Source organism: Trachemys scripta, chromosome 15, assembly GCF_013100865.1.
Source record: "Trachemys scripta elegans isolate TJP31775 chromosome 15, CAS_Tse_1.0, whole genome shotgun sequence".
Taxonomy (NCBI): Eukaryota; Metazoa; Chordata; order Testudines; family Emydidae; genus Trachemys; species Trachemys scripta.
The window spans coordinates 17,872,104-17,886,209 of NC_048312.1; the positions used below are offsets into that span (position 1 = coordinate 17,872,104).

Consider the following 14,106-nt stretch of genomic DNA (forward strand, 5'->3'; position numbering starts at 1 on the left):
CCCCCCCACCAGCTCTACTGTCGTCCCCCCCCAAGCTCTAGCTGACAAGCACAGCCCCCTGCCAACTCCCCACCCCGGCTGACAGGCACGGCCCCAGCGCAGTGTCACTCTCCCGCGCAGTCCCGCCCGGCGCGTACAGCCTCCCGCCGCCGCTCTCACCTGCCGCCCAGGAAGCGCCTGGCCAGCTCGGCCAGCTCCCCCGGCGCCTCGGCCCTGCTGAGGGCGGCGCTGCCCTGCGCGCTCCAGGGCAGGGGATCCTCCGGGCCCAGCGGGGACGGGAAGTCCCGCAGGAGGGAGCCCAGGACACCCCGGGCCGCCTCCGCGGGCATGGCCATGGCCGCGTTGGTACGGCCCGGCAGGCGCGGCAGCCACGTTGGTACGGCCCGGCGGGCGCGGCAGCCGCCTTGCCTGGAGCGGGGCGCGCCACGCGCCGCCGGGGGGGGGAGGGGTGTGCGGAGCGAGGCCACCAACCACCCGAGACGGCGGCTTTAAGGGCAACAGGGAGGGAGCGAGCAGAGGAGGGACCATGCAGGGGGCGGGGCCGAGCCCGAGGGGGCGGGGCCAGGAGCCATCCGGCCGGGGGTCAGTGGTGTCTGGAGCAGGGCGGGAGCCGCTGGAGTGGGAGCAAGGGCTGAGGAGGCGCGAAGGGGGAGGGGAGCTCTGGCTCCACTGCGAGGGGTGTTTACACAGAGGGAGCTGCCCGCTGCAGATCAGCTAAGGCCAGTGCTTAGTTTGTGCCAGCCTGGCTTGCCAGGGATGGACCCCAGCCTCTCTGGGGTGTTCACAGTCCCGCCCCCTCCTCTGGGCTTGCTACAGCAGTAATGTATGTAAAAAAGTGGTTGAAGCCCAGCACCTCTTTCATTACAAATTAAGCATTGGCCAAGGCCCCGGGAGCGCAAGTAGGAGCTGACCTGGAGAACCCTTCCCCCCCCCCCTTTCAGTTTTTCCATCAAAGAAACAAAATATTGCAAAGGATTTTTTAAATGCTTCACACCACCTCATTGACAGTCTCATCGTGAGCTGCTGCTGGGGTCAGCCGCCTGACACTTTTCCACAGGAAAACACTGATCCTCGAGCACACAGCATATGATTGGGGCAAACGTTTCACTGGAAAGCAGGCCAGCCAACTGCACCCTTGGGCTCCTGCCCGCCCCTGCCCATGCCCAGAGCCTCAACGGGGGCTCCCGAGGCTGCCCTGCTCCTTTTGAAATCCCCTCTGGAGATGGGAAATACAAATTCTGGTTCCTTAGCTCTGCTACTGAGGTGTTACCATAGCAATCCTGCTCAGTAGGCACCCAGGGCAGCTTCAGACATTTGGTGCATGTGCTCAGTTGAGGAGCCAAGGGGACAAGATTCCCTGATGACCTCATGACTCAAGTAAGAATTTCCCTGTTGGCCTAAGGATACTGCAGCACAACAGAGTTTTGGTTGGCCCTGCGAGGCAGATGCTCCCACTCTAGAGCGCAGGGCCTGGTGCAGGGAGACATTTGCCCTCACCCTTAACACACTGTAACAGGCAGGTACATCCATCAGGTTACAGGGACAGAAATTACTAATGGTTAGGAGTGGAAGTTAAGACATGCCACTGTAAACTAAATATGTATGGCTCAGGGGGGGTGTATAGTTTTGTGGGTTAGAAGCGGCATGGGTATTTTTCACCTACACTTAGTCATTTCAAGCCCTGATGTTCATATCCCAACGTTGGCTTTCATTCCCCCTGAAATGATAAACCTTGTCTTTAAGAACACTCACGTTCTCAGCTATAGCAGGTTCCTTCCTCCCCAGGTGATTCTTTTCAAAATGGATATCTGCCACATCTTCAAGGAAATAAGGTACGCCTGCTGCACAGCCTTAACATCTGTTTAACTTTAAGCATATGAGTTCCATTGAGGTTAATGGAACTAGTCACCACATAAATGTAAGCATGTGCATAAGTCTTCGCAAGACTGGAGCTTAAGCAACTCAGTCCTATGTATTCCATTAATGAACCACTTGATCCTCTGTAGTTCCATGTTTCTACCATTTGTCTCCAGGTTTAGTTGTATCCTCTCCCCTACTATGTTAATGAGGGCAGTGTGACTGGGAAGTAGCACACTTTAAACCTATTCCAAAATCCTATTAAATAGTCCAACAGAAGGGGCAGCAGCAGATCTAGTCTATATTAATAATTTCAAACAACTTAAAATCAGAATTTGAACAAAAAGAGGAAACATTTATTAATCTGTCAGAATTTTTTTTTTTAAATCCGCTACTGAGGTAATCAAAAAGTTTTCAAAGTTTGAAATTATTTTTACAAAACTATTTTTAAAAGGTTTGTGTGACTGGGATCCCAGTGGGGGCCAGCTTGGTCACTCAGTTAGGGTGAACTGCAAAGAATGGGGCAGACAATCCCCAAAAAGCTGGTGGATATTCCAATACTTAGATTTACCAAGAAAGCATAAAACAGTTACTCAGAAGTCCGAACAACACAGTTACCTTAAAATGATCCAGTCTCAGGCCTCCATCCACGTACCTAAGTCAAATACAATGAAGATGCCTGAAAATCTTATTTCATCATATAAAATAAAAGGTTCTACCAATCCCAAAGGGTCAGACACATTACCTCCCAGGTTAACGAAGGTTTCAGATCTTACCCAAATACACGCTACAGCCAATTCTTATTAACTAAACTAAAAATTTATTAAAAAACAAAAGAGTATGGTTAAAAGATCAATATACATACAGACGAGTTCAATTCATTGAGGTTCAGATTCATAGCAGAGATGGTGAGCTTTGTAGTTGCAAAGAGTTCTTTCAGAAATAGTTCATAGTCCAATGTCATTGCAGGGTGTTCCAGGCTAGGACTGGGATCTCAGTCCTTTTGCCTAAGCTTCCCCTGTATGAAGCCTCAAGCAGATCTGAGATGACAGAATCAGCACCCAAGGATCTTTTATACAATTTCATGTCCTCTTTGACAAGTTGGGAGTTCCTCTGGGAACAAAAGGTCATTAGGATGACTTTGAAGGAGGTCTATCACCAGTACTTAGCTATAGAATTAACATAAGGCAATTTGCTTGTACTTCCACCATTCACATTATATTTCAAAGAGAGGTGAATACCGAGATATCCCATGTTTACAATTAATTTAAATGCTAGGATGTTCTTTTGATCTCTGAACTACCAGGATACAGCATAGACAGGGGCTGTTGATTACATTGTCAACCCTACTCATACATATATAAATACACAAAACCACAAACATTATCCCTCCACATGTCTTTTGAGGGTTATTTATTTTGCAGGATATTTAATCCTTTCTGGCCATGTGTCACAGTTTGATTTTCCCTCCTGTTTCTCAACCAGCTTTAGTAATTAATTAATTAATTACTTTAATACTGTTGACTTGTCATCAACCATTACATTGAATTTCATCCTCATCTACTGGCACCTCTGATAGAGAGATGGAGAAGTATCTATGTGACCGAATGCACCCCTATATTCACACCTGTCACAGGGTGTCACCTGTATGCTGGTTGGCTGTTTGTGAGGGGCCCATGTTGGGAGTTAAAGCAGCAAAGTTTTGTGAGGTACCCAGGCTGCGAGGCAGGTGGTGATGCAGCCCCAAACTGCTCTGGATTGTACCATGGGATGTCATAATCTCTCTCTAAACTAGACAGAAATATCCCTCTGAGGCCCAAAGTTGGGATCTTAAAAGAGGACAAAAGATAGACTGATAATACCTTTAGGCCCCTCTGGAAAAAAACAAAACAAAACTTACAAAAGAACACTGACACAAAGGCCCCTTTGCAAAGGTGCTCCTGTTCTCTGCAAACAGCTCATCTCAGACCTGACAAACTCACTACATCAGATAGATTGCTTAAAGTATTGATCCATAAAGAGAAACATATAAAGTCTCTTTTGAAAGCTTGCAACTTATCAGTGTTCATAATCATGGCGTGATGGGCGTACAGGTAGTATTTAAGGAATAATGTAACTATATTGAAGTTTATACCCTTATGGTTTTAAGGTTAAAAGGCATCACCAGAGAGTAATAGAAGGTGGCCATGAACTCCGCCATCCTCAGAACCGACAGCCAACTGTGAGCGGACATCGTCATCACCAACGAGGACCAGAAGAAGATCATGATGGTGGACGTCACATTGCCCTTCGAGAACAGGACCTCGACCTTCCACGACACCCGAGTTAAAAAGGTGGAGAAATACATTCCTCTGGCTGAAACCTTGAGAGCTAACAGTTACCAGGTTCAGACCCACGCTGATCGTTGGAGCCCTGGGCGCATGGGACCCCAGTAATGAGCAAGTATTGAGAGAATGTGGAATCAGTCAGTGCTACACTCGGCTGATGTGGCAACTCATGGTGTCGGCTGCAACCAGGTGGTTGAGGGACATCTATATAGAACACATCACCGGACATCGGCAATACCAGGAGGGATGAGCTGGAGTGCCAATGAGAAGCGCAGTTGTGAAAGTAACTAAAATACTTTCCTCATGGATTCAAGTATCAGGGGGTAGCCGTGTTAGTCTGTATCTACAAAAACAACAAGGAGTCTGGTGGCACCTTAAAGACTAACAGATTTATTTGGGCATAAGCTTTCGTGAGTAAAAACCTCACTTCTTCGGATGCATAGAGTGAAAGTTACAGATGCAGGCATTATATACTGACACATGGAGAGCAGGGAGTTACTTCACAAGTGGAGAACCAGTGTTGACAGAGCCAATTCAATCAGGGTGGATGTAGTCCACTCCCAATAATAGATGAGGAGGTGTCAATTCCAGGAGAGGAAAAGCTGCTTCTGTAGTGAGCCAGCCACTCCCAGTCCCTATTCAAGCCCAGATTAATGGTGTTGAATTTGCAAATGAATTTTAGTTCTGCTGTTTCTCTTTGAAGTCTGTTTCTGAAGTTTTTTTGTTCAATGATAGTGACTTTTAAATCTGTAATAGAATGACCAGGGAGATTGAAGTGTTCACTTACTGGCTTATGTATGTTACCATTCCTGATGTCCGATTTGTGTCCATTTATTCTTTTGCGGAGGGACTGTCCGGTTTGGCCAATGTACATGGCAGAGGGGCATTGCTGGCACATGATGGCATATATGACATTAGTGGATGTGCAGGTGAATGAGCCCCTGATGGTGTGGCTGATGTGGTTGGGTCCTGTGATGCTGTTTCCAGAGTAGATATGGGGACAGAGTAGGCAACGAGGTTTGCTACAGGGATAGGTTCCTGGGTTGATGTTTCTGTGGTGTGGTGTGTAGTTGCTGGTGAGTATTTGCTTCAGGTTGGGGGGTTGTCTGTAAGCGAGGACTGGCCTGCCTCCCAAGGTCTGTGAGAGTGAGGGATCATTTTCTAGGATAGGTTGTAGATCAGTAAGTGAACACTTCAATCTCCCTGGTCATTCTATTACAGATTTAAAAGTCACTATCATTGAACAAAAAAACTTCAGAAACAGACTTCAAAGAGAAACAGCAGAACTAAAATTCATTTGCAAATTCAACACCATTAATCTGGGCTTGAATAGGGACTGGGAGTGGCTGGCTCACTACAGAAGCAGCTTTTCCTCTCCTGGAATTGACACCTCCTCATCTATTATTGGGAGTGGACTACATCCACCCTGATTGAATTGGCTCTGTCAACACTGGTTCTCCACTTGTGAAGTAACTCCCTGCTCTCCATGTGTCAGTATATAATGCCTGCATCTGTAACTTTCACTCTATGCATCCGAAGAAGTGAGGTTTTTACTCACGAAAGCTTATGCCCAAATAAATCTGTTAGTCTTTAAGGTGCCACCAGACTCCTTGTTGTTTTCCTCATGGATTGTATTTTCTAAATGGACAACCTACCCTAAATTCTCAGTTACTGAGGGACAAATCTTCACTCACTGCTGTAGTTGCTTTCCACAACCAACTCTCTGTATAACTTTTCATGAGTGATGTACCCGAATACTTGGATTCTAATATCTAAACTGTATTCTTAAATTTATACACCTAAATTTGGGTTATTACTGATTATGCACTATAGGTATCTTATGACTTTAAAAACAAACTTTGTATTTGTGGATAATCTAAGCACTATGTCTGTACATCTGGGTACTCTTCTCTTAACCTGTGTACTATATAATATTTTAACATTGCTCCATGATAGCCTATTCATGCAGGAGGGAGTTGCCACCCCTCCTTGGTTAGCCAGCGATGTAATGCAAGGCTCAATTGTCTACCATTGGCCCATCATAAGACAGTTAATGGAAAACTATCAAAGACAACAGCAACAATCAAAACCAGCTCGAGGTAAAAAGTGAACATTGTAACAGACGGGGGATGGCACTGTCTATGAATAAAGACAAAAGACTGTTCTAGTATAACCCAGAATGAGTAGAGGCACTCTGGATTCATTAATTGAGGAGATATCTGTTAGAGTGGGGATGTTTCCATGAAAGGTTGGATCCTGGTTCCCATGAAGCCAGACAGCTCTGCGGCATACTGAACTTTGGGGGAAAACCTACTTTATTAAATAGGAAAGATGACTATTTGTAACTGTAGGCCCTAGCTTGCATTTTATTATTTCATTTTGTATTGTAACCATTTGTTTTCATCACTCTGTTTCTAATTGAATCTTTATTCTTTTAAAATAACCTACTTTTGTATTATTGTAAGTGCTCACAAGTGCTGTGTGTTATACAGGAGCGGTGGTTTATGGAAAACTGGTAAACTAGGGTACACAGCTCCTTTGGAGGCAGAGGACCCTCGGATTTTTGTGACTAGCAAACACCAGGAGCTGGATCACAGGGAAATGCTTCAAAGGGACTTGGGTGCCTCTATTGTTAACCTGCAAGCCAAAGACAGGGCTGGCATAGCCCAGAGGAGTGCCCTTGAGTGGCTAATAAGTTCACACTAGAGACGAGGGTAAGAAGGTGACTTGGTCCTGGGTACGCCGAGAACCATCACAAGCACCCACCTAGAAGAGTTGTACCAGATGCATCTAGGCTACAATGCCATTCTTCTGATTTGGCCCATATAGTCTAGAGATGGAAAAGATCTATTATTTTATCAAGTGCGGGACTGAATTTATTTCTTTGGTCTTCTAGTTAGTCTCAATTTTCAATGCCCCAACAGATGGGCCTTTTAGCACTTCCCTCTGGAGACTATTACACAATCTAACAGCTCTGTCAGAAAGTCTACCCTGATATGAAATCTAATTGCCTAAATCTCCCTCTTTGTAACTTAAAATCCTTAATCCTAGTTATATTCTATCCTCTCCTCCTTGACCCCAGGAAAGGCAACACGTCATCTATGTACACCTTAGCCATCTTCAGACTCCATCGACAACAGCAGCTTCCAGTGTACACTTTGAGCTGCTGCTGGTAACAGTTTTACTTTCTTGTTGGTCCAAGCACCTTTTTGCAAAACTGCCTTCCGCAATCTCCCCCCTCCCCCAACAACCTCAAGCAACAGGCGCACACAAAAGCAGAAGCAAAACTTGAGCAAGAGCATTGAATAGCTCCAAGAGGAGCATAGCACAGCCAGCACACCACACAGCAAAATAATGTACCAAATGATGCTGTGTTGTGTTTGACCGAACAGGGAGACATGAATATTGAGTCACTGAATCACAAGCTGTAATAAGCCAAATGTTCCAACCGTCCAGAGCATTCTAATTATTGATTTACAGCAGGAGAAACCTGGATTGTCATTTAACTACTCCACTTTTAGATGCCACTCGCCATGGCTTAGTGCCTTTCATATAAACTGCTCTGTACTAGGGTGCTATTTAACAGAGGGATTCTTGGCCTCTATCTTGTAGAGCTGTGGGTTAAACACAGACATTTCTGCTTCACTTTTTGCTAGATTAGCTCAAATGTCAGAACACCATACTTGTCTACCTCTTAGCCATAGTCACCTTGAAAGTTGTGCAGTATCCAGAGCACAAGCCCCTCCCAATCCAAAATAAACATCACTAAAATCCAACAGGGCCAGTATTTTGCTCTGATAGACATGAAGGACAAATTCATTCAATGATTTCAGTCCAAGAACTGTTGGAAATACTACCTTTGCACTAGAGGGATTAAAAAAAAGATTCTATACTTATCACTTCCTAACTGTGCAATCATCAATTAATCCACTATATAAATCAAATACTATAGTAGCTTCAAGATGTAGTCCAAAATAATGGAGTGACGTAACCCATTTATACACAGAATTACTATTTTGGAGGATGAAGGAACAAGAAGCCGGCTGCTGGAAAGCCAGGAGAGAGTGCAGTACCCAAGAACCAGGAGTTCCTAGCCATTGAAAGGTGAGTTTCCTTATACCAGCAATTCTCAAAGTGTGAAGCTGGCCATCTTGGGGAGCCTCCAACAAAACAGGAGAAAAATAATTTTAATTTAAAATTCAGCCAAAGCAGAACCATAGGAAGCTAAAGCAAAGCAAGGCTATCCTATCCTATGGGAAATATAGTCTGTGCTCCATTGGTTTATACTAATTGGCTTTTGCAAAGTCCCAACTGAAAAAGTGAGAGAACAAGTAAGGGAAATATATTGGCTCCCCATGACTATGTTAACCTACCAGAATTCACAATTTGTCCTCTCATCCCCGCTATGATTTTTCTGCAATGGGGAAAGTCTCCCCACAGCCTCATTAACAACAATTGTTTCAAAGCCAGTTAGAAGGGATTCTACGACTGAGAAACCCTACCAAAGTGACCACCAAATTCACTGTTCTGTTTATATATCAACCCTCATCCAGAAGGAACTTTATAATTATACACATAGCAATCACTTCATCCCCCACTAAAATGCAGCCACCTCTAGGTTGAAACATGGCAGCTGCTAAACTGCAGATAGTACCCCTACACCATTTCGGACAAGAATATGGGGCCAAATCCTCAGCTGGTGTAAAATAAAAATTGAGGATTGTGTCCAATTAGACCAGCTTTAGAAAAAGAGTTGGCCATTGTTACCAGTTTATCTGCCCATTGTGCTGGCTGTTGACTCCATTACGGAACTCTGCTAGGGTAGCATTTCTAGCTGACTATAGTTTAAGCAAGTTCAGCAGTAACTAGAACTCAATGACTTCAGTATTGCTGCGTGTAGCTGCAATGTATTGAATCCCTGAGTCTATTCCCCCCACCCCCATTCTTCCCAGACATGTCTATTCAAGACCGTTTAAGTTCCTGTTTCTTCCCCATCCCATCAAAAAAAGCTGATAATACACATTCACATATTTTGGAACACAAGAGCTATCTCTGGAAACAAAATGGGGAGGGGTCTTTGTGTTAAAACCTGTGCATTGTTACATGTGGGTAACTCACAAAGGAGTTTGTAAAGTTCTTTGAAAATATAAAGGGCTACATAAGAACCACGTATCATTATAACCTTTACCACAGGCTTTAAATTACATGGTTCAGGGCTCAGTTCTTCAAGGGGCTGAGCTCTCCAAGAGCTCCTGGTAATGGGAGTTCAGGACTCTTCTCAACACAATGCAGCATCAAGCCCTGAGTTAGCCATGTGTTAAAGGCTTCTCTGCTCCCAAGTTATGTTTTTAGCCAGCAGGGCCAAGTTCATTCTAACCCTGCCCCCTCAGCTTTTAAAAAAACACTGAAAAGAGAAAAAGCCATTAGTAACTAAGACCCCAATCCTGCAAACTGCTCCACATGGGCAGAGCCTTGTACTTGTAGAGTCATGTTCTTCTCACACTTTGGGCCCAAGAAGGTGAAAATGGGTTCTGTCATCTTGAGCTTCAGCTGAACGGGATTTGAAAACAGGCTTCTCCATAGGTCTGGATCTAATCCCAAAATTTTAAGGTTTGAATCTGGTGATTTCATTCTCAATCCTCCCAAAATGCAGGGGAAGGCACAGATTTTAGATTATAGGTCCTAGTTTAGCTCCATCTCTAGTTATTCTGGAAAAGGTATGAGGGCAAAAGGTAGTGAGAACAAGTTCTATTCCTACATATTGTATGTGTTTCAATCATGGTATAGTTTATTCACTTTTCATTTCATTTATGAGTCCTGAAACCCTGAAAGCATTTTGGAAAGATAGCAATCTAGGAAGTAAATTCTAAACCTGAGAAGCTATCAGGTGGGCAACTTCAAACAAATTAAATCTTTGTAGGGGATGAGAGCAAAAATTACCCAGATATAAACTATTTACACGAATGAGCCCAAACTTGGAATAAATTAGTTCTCTTGCTGCTTGCCTTAACATTACCCTGTCTACCACCCATTCTATCTTTGTCCTCTTCATTGTATCGGTCTTCCCATCCAGAGATCACACCCCTTCTCCCTTCAGATAAAATCATCTCCTATCCCCAGTTTCCTTGAAGTCCAGATTCTGATACTCTCACTACTCTTAAGCCTCTTTCTTTCACTGCCTGTCCACCTTATATAGCACCTATGCTCCCAAGAAGCCTAATTTACTCCAGCTGTGACCGTAGGGTACATTAGTGCCTCCTCAGGCAGGGACAAAAATTGCAGCTGAAAACTATATGTCACATCATTTATTTTTGTTGTCTTACATGTCGTACAGGAGCCAACTGAAGCCTGCACACAGCCACTTTTTCCACCCCACCCTCTCCTTTTCCAAAACAGATTGAAAAGTCACAACACACACATTTTAAAGGAAAGGTTTTAAATAATATATGCAAGTTATCCTCACAATGAGTTTACCCTAGGGAAGTAATGCAAAGGTAGAAGAGATCAATTTTATAAGCTATAGCTCAGGGGTTCTCAAACTGGGGGTCGGGACCACCATCAGGGGATCGCAAGGTTATTACATGGGGGGTTGCAAGCGGTCAACCTCCACCCCAAACCCTGCTTTGCCTCCAACATTTATAATAGTGTTAAATATATAAAAAAGTGTTTTTAATTCATGGGTGGGAGGGTCACAATCAGAGATTTGCTACGTGAAAGGGGTCACCAGTAAAAAAGTTTGTGAGCTACTGCTATAGCTCCTTTGTAACTTGACAGATCTGACTTTTCACAATAAGATCCATAAGCATGAGATATACAAAGCTCACCTGAATGTTAGAGATGCATCTCCAGGGGCCTCGTCCATTTGAAAATTCTCTCCCCCTTTTGTGCTTTTTAAAATAAAACCCAGAATGTGCCTTTCATCCAGTCTGTTTTAAATAGAAACTCAAAATTCCCAGTCACCTCACTGTTCTCGCCTTCTCTTCTGTGGGAAACAATTGCCAGTGACAGCTTGACGTGCAAATCTTCACCACACTCAGAAGAGGACAGCAAAGATAACCATGCCACCAGACACTCTGTTTCCTTCCCCAGACCTGAAGAAGAGCTCTGTGTAGTTTGAAAGTTTGTACCTTCCACCAGCAGAAGTTGGTCCAATAAAAGGTATTACTTCACCCACCTTGTCTCTCTCATATCCCGGGAACAACAGGGCTACACCACCACAGCAAACATGCCATTTTACTTATTCTTTGCTGCCCTCTGCTGGGCCATTTCCATCCTGCAGCAATCAGGGACCAACCCCTGCCAATACGCTCAAAGGAAAGAGCATTTGTAAAGACACAGGCACTTGGGAGTCTGAACAATCTATTAATATATTTTAAAAGCAAAATTGAATAAAGCCATCCTCAAAATTACAAACTAGAGGCCCACTCCTGTGATGTCAGTGGCAGTGATGGCACTCTGCTACTGGAACGTGCACAGCACCTTGCAAGATAAGGCCCCAGGAGAAATAGAGGCCCTGCATAGATAGAAGGGGAAAGGTTGTCTATCTGTGGCCAGAAGTTATCATAAAAGCAATTTCGGAAGGGAAAAATGTTCTCAGGTATTGTTCAAAAGCAAGAAGGAATGGCAGATTGCCAAGAGGATATGAATTCCACACTTTGGGGGCGATCACAGCATATATCACAGCAAAGTCACCACCAATTGCCAGTCTAGCACATGGACAGTGGAATCTATTAAAGCAGATAGGCATTTTCATTCTGCCCCATTAGAATGCTGCTCAAGGAGGAAGCACAGAAGAGCAGAGAGGATTAGAATAGAATGGAGTCAACAAGAGCTCCCCCATGGACACGAACATAAATGTTTAATTGTTATGGGGCTGGGGAAAAAACTGTTGCAAACTGAACTTTAAGGCCTGAAAAGAAGCCATCTCATGTTAATGCTCTAAAACTCTTATTCCACTAAGATTCAGTGTTTATAGAAGAAAAAGAACACTTTATGCAAGAAGCAGGTTTTAGACGTCATGCCTTAGGCCTCGTACACACTAGCGCTTAACTTCAATATAACGTAAGTTGCTCAGGCGTGTGAACCCCTCCTCCCCCCAGACCTCCTGAGCGACGTAGGTTACAGCAATCTAAGCACTGGTGTGGATAATGCTACGTTGGTGGGACAAGCTCTCCCGCTGACATAGCTACTGCTGCTCGGGAGGTGGAGTAATTATGCCGATGGACGAGCTCTCTCCCGGTGGCATAGCATTTGCACTAGCAGCGCTACAGTGGTGCAGCTACATTGGTACAACTGCGCCGCTGTAGCGATTCTAGTAGAGACTTGCCCTTATTTGGGTTCAGTGGTTCAGAAAATGCATAAAACAGACCAATAAAAACAGCAGGGCTCTCCAGTGCCATTGGCTGCGGCTTGTCATTTTTCTATTGCCAGCGAATCATGCGAGCAGTTGCTGGGTGTATATTTCATGCTGGAATACAGTTCTCAGTTTTAAAACATACAAAAGCAAATGCCTATTTTGAGCTATGGTAAAAACCCAACATTTATTCATACAGAGATTTATCTGACACCCGTCGCTTCTGCATCTGTGCTCCATATAAAATTTTGATGGCACCCTGCTTTTGCCAGTGGTAAAACAAGCCTTTGGGGTACAGATGGCACAAACCCTATTCATCATCAGCTCAACAGTAAACAAAAATCCAGGAAACGGTGATGGCACATTATGTATGACGAGGGTCAGGTGCTGTACTATGCCTCTCAGAAAGTAAGTGCAGCTCCTAGGGACTGCTCTAATTTACAGCAGCTTTATCTGGCTGCCTATGAGTTGCTCTGCAGTCCAGAATTGCTGGAGCCCAGAATACTCTTACCATTCCTCCCCGCATACACACCATGTCTTCTTCTGGCTTGCCCCTATACCAGGGATCATGAGAGAGGACAGCACAGGGCTGCATATGCCCACCCTACACGCTTCTTCCCTATGGGAATGCTCCTTGGGGCCTGCTTCTCCCTTTTATGCTACAAGAGCAGCATAAAAAGGACCAGAACAGGGGCTCAGAATTTGGCCCCGAGAGGTATTAACAGGAGTGTCATATGTAAGACATGGAGGTAACTGTTTCACTTTACTCAGCACTGGTGAGGCCTCAGCAGGCATACGGTGTCCAGTTTTGGGCACCACACTAAGTACTGGAACAGGTTACCTAGGGAGGCTGTGGAATATCCATCTTTCAAGGTTTTTAAGAACAGGTTAGACAAACACCTGTCAGGGACGGTGTGTATTTAAACCTGCCTCAGCATGGGGGAAATGGATGAAATGACTCCAAGTCTCTTTCAACCCTACGTTTCTATGATTCTATAATATTCACTGTCATAATGTCATCTTCATACTCCTTACAAATCCGTGGGCAACATTTTCCTCATACAGTAAGTAATTACAGCTTTGAAGTGACCAGTGCTGCTTTCTTCCTATTGCAGGTCCTGAGTTGACAATTTAACAGCCCATCATCATTCCTCATTTTTGAAGACCCATCCTAAAAAGACACAAATGAGCCTCATTTTCAAAGCCTCATTTTAAGGTTACAACAATGGGACAATGATCTTAATCAGCTCTTATAGCTCTGACAAAAGCTACTAGAGAATGATACAAAGGGAGAGTTTACGTCTCTTTTTCTGCCACGTACAAGTCATTCTTATAGGTAAGTTTCCTGAATTTTCCTCTGTCCCCTCCATGCACTGTGCCCAGATAAATGAACTCCAGTTCAAATTTTAAAAGGATTCAGAAGCATGTAGTTGGTCAGGACTAGTCACCCAGGGGGATTTTTTAGTATTTGCATTTGTGTGAATAACAATTAAGTTTGTACAAAGATCCAAACTGTTTTACTTTTCTAAAAAAGACAAATTTTAAATGATCAGTGATATTTTTAAAATG

The 14,106-nt window shown here is 44.3% G+C and overlaps 1 protein-coding gene across 9 annotated transcripts in view; it reads right to left on the bottom strand.

Annotated features, from left to right (window-relative positions):
• Positions 1–11,061, bottom strand: part of PPM1F (protein phosphatase, Mg2+/Mn2+ dependent 1F) — a 45,802-nt gene extending 34,741 nt beyond the window's left edge. For 5 of the 9 annotated variants that reach the window (XR_004648285.1, XR_004648283.1, XR_004648286.1 and 2 more), the window contains exon 1: positions 160–409. Coding sequence is in view for 4 of the 9 variants with exons in the window: in XM_034791423.1 (XP_034647314.1) it covers positions 160–335 (176 nt within the window). In the remaining 5 variants the exon portion in view is untranslated. Of the gene's footprint in view, positions 1–159; positions 411–11,008 lie in introns of those variants that run through there. The other 4 variants (XR_004648287.1, XM_034791426.1, XM_034791425.1 and 1 more) reach the window with 3 other exon arrangements.
• Positions 11,062–14,106: the final 3,045 nt, after the last annotated feature.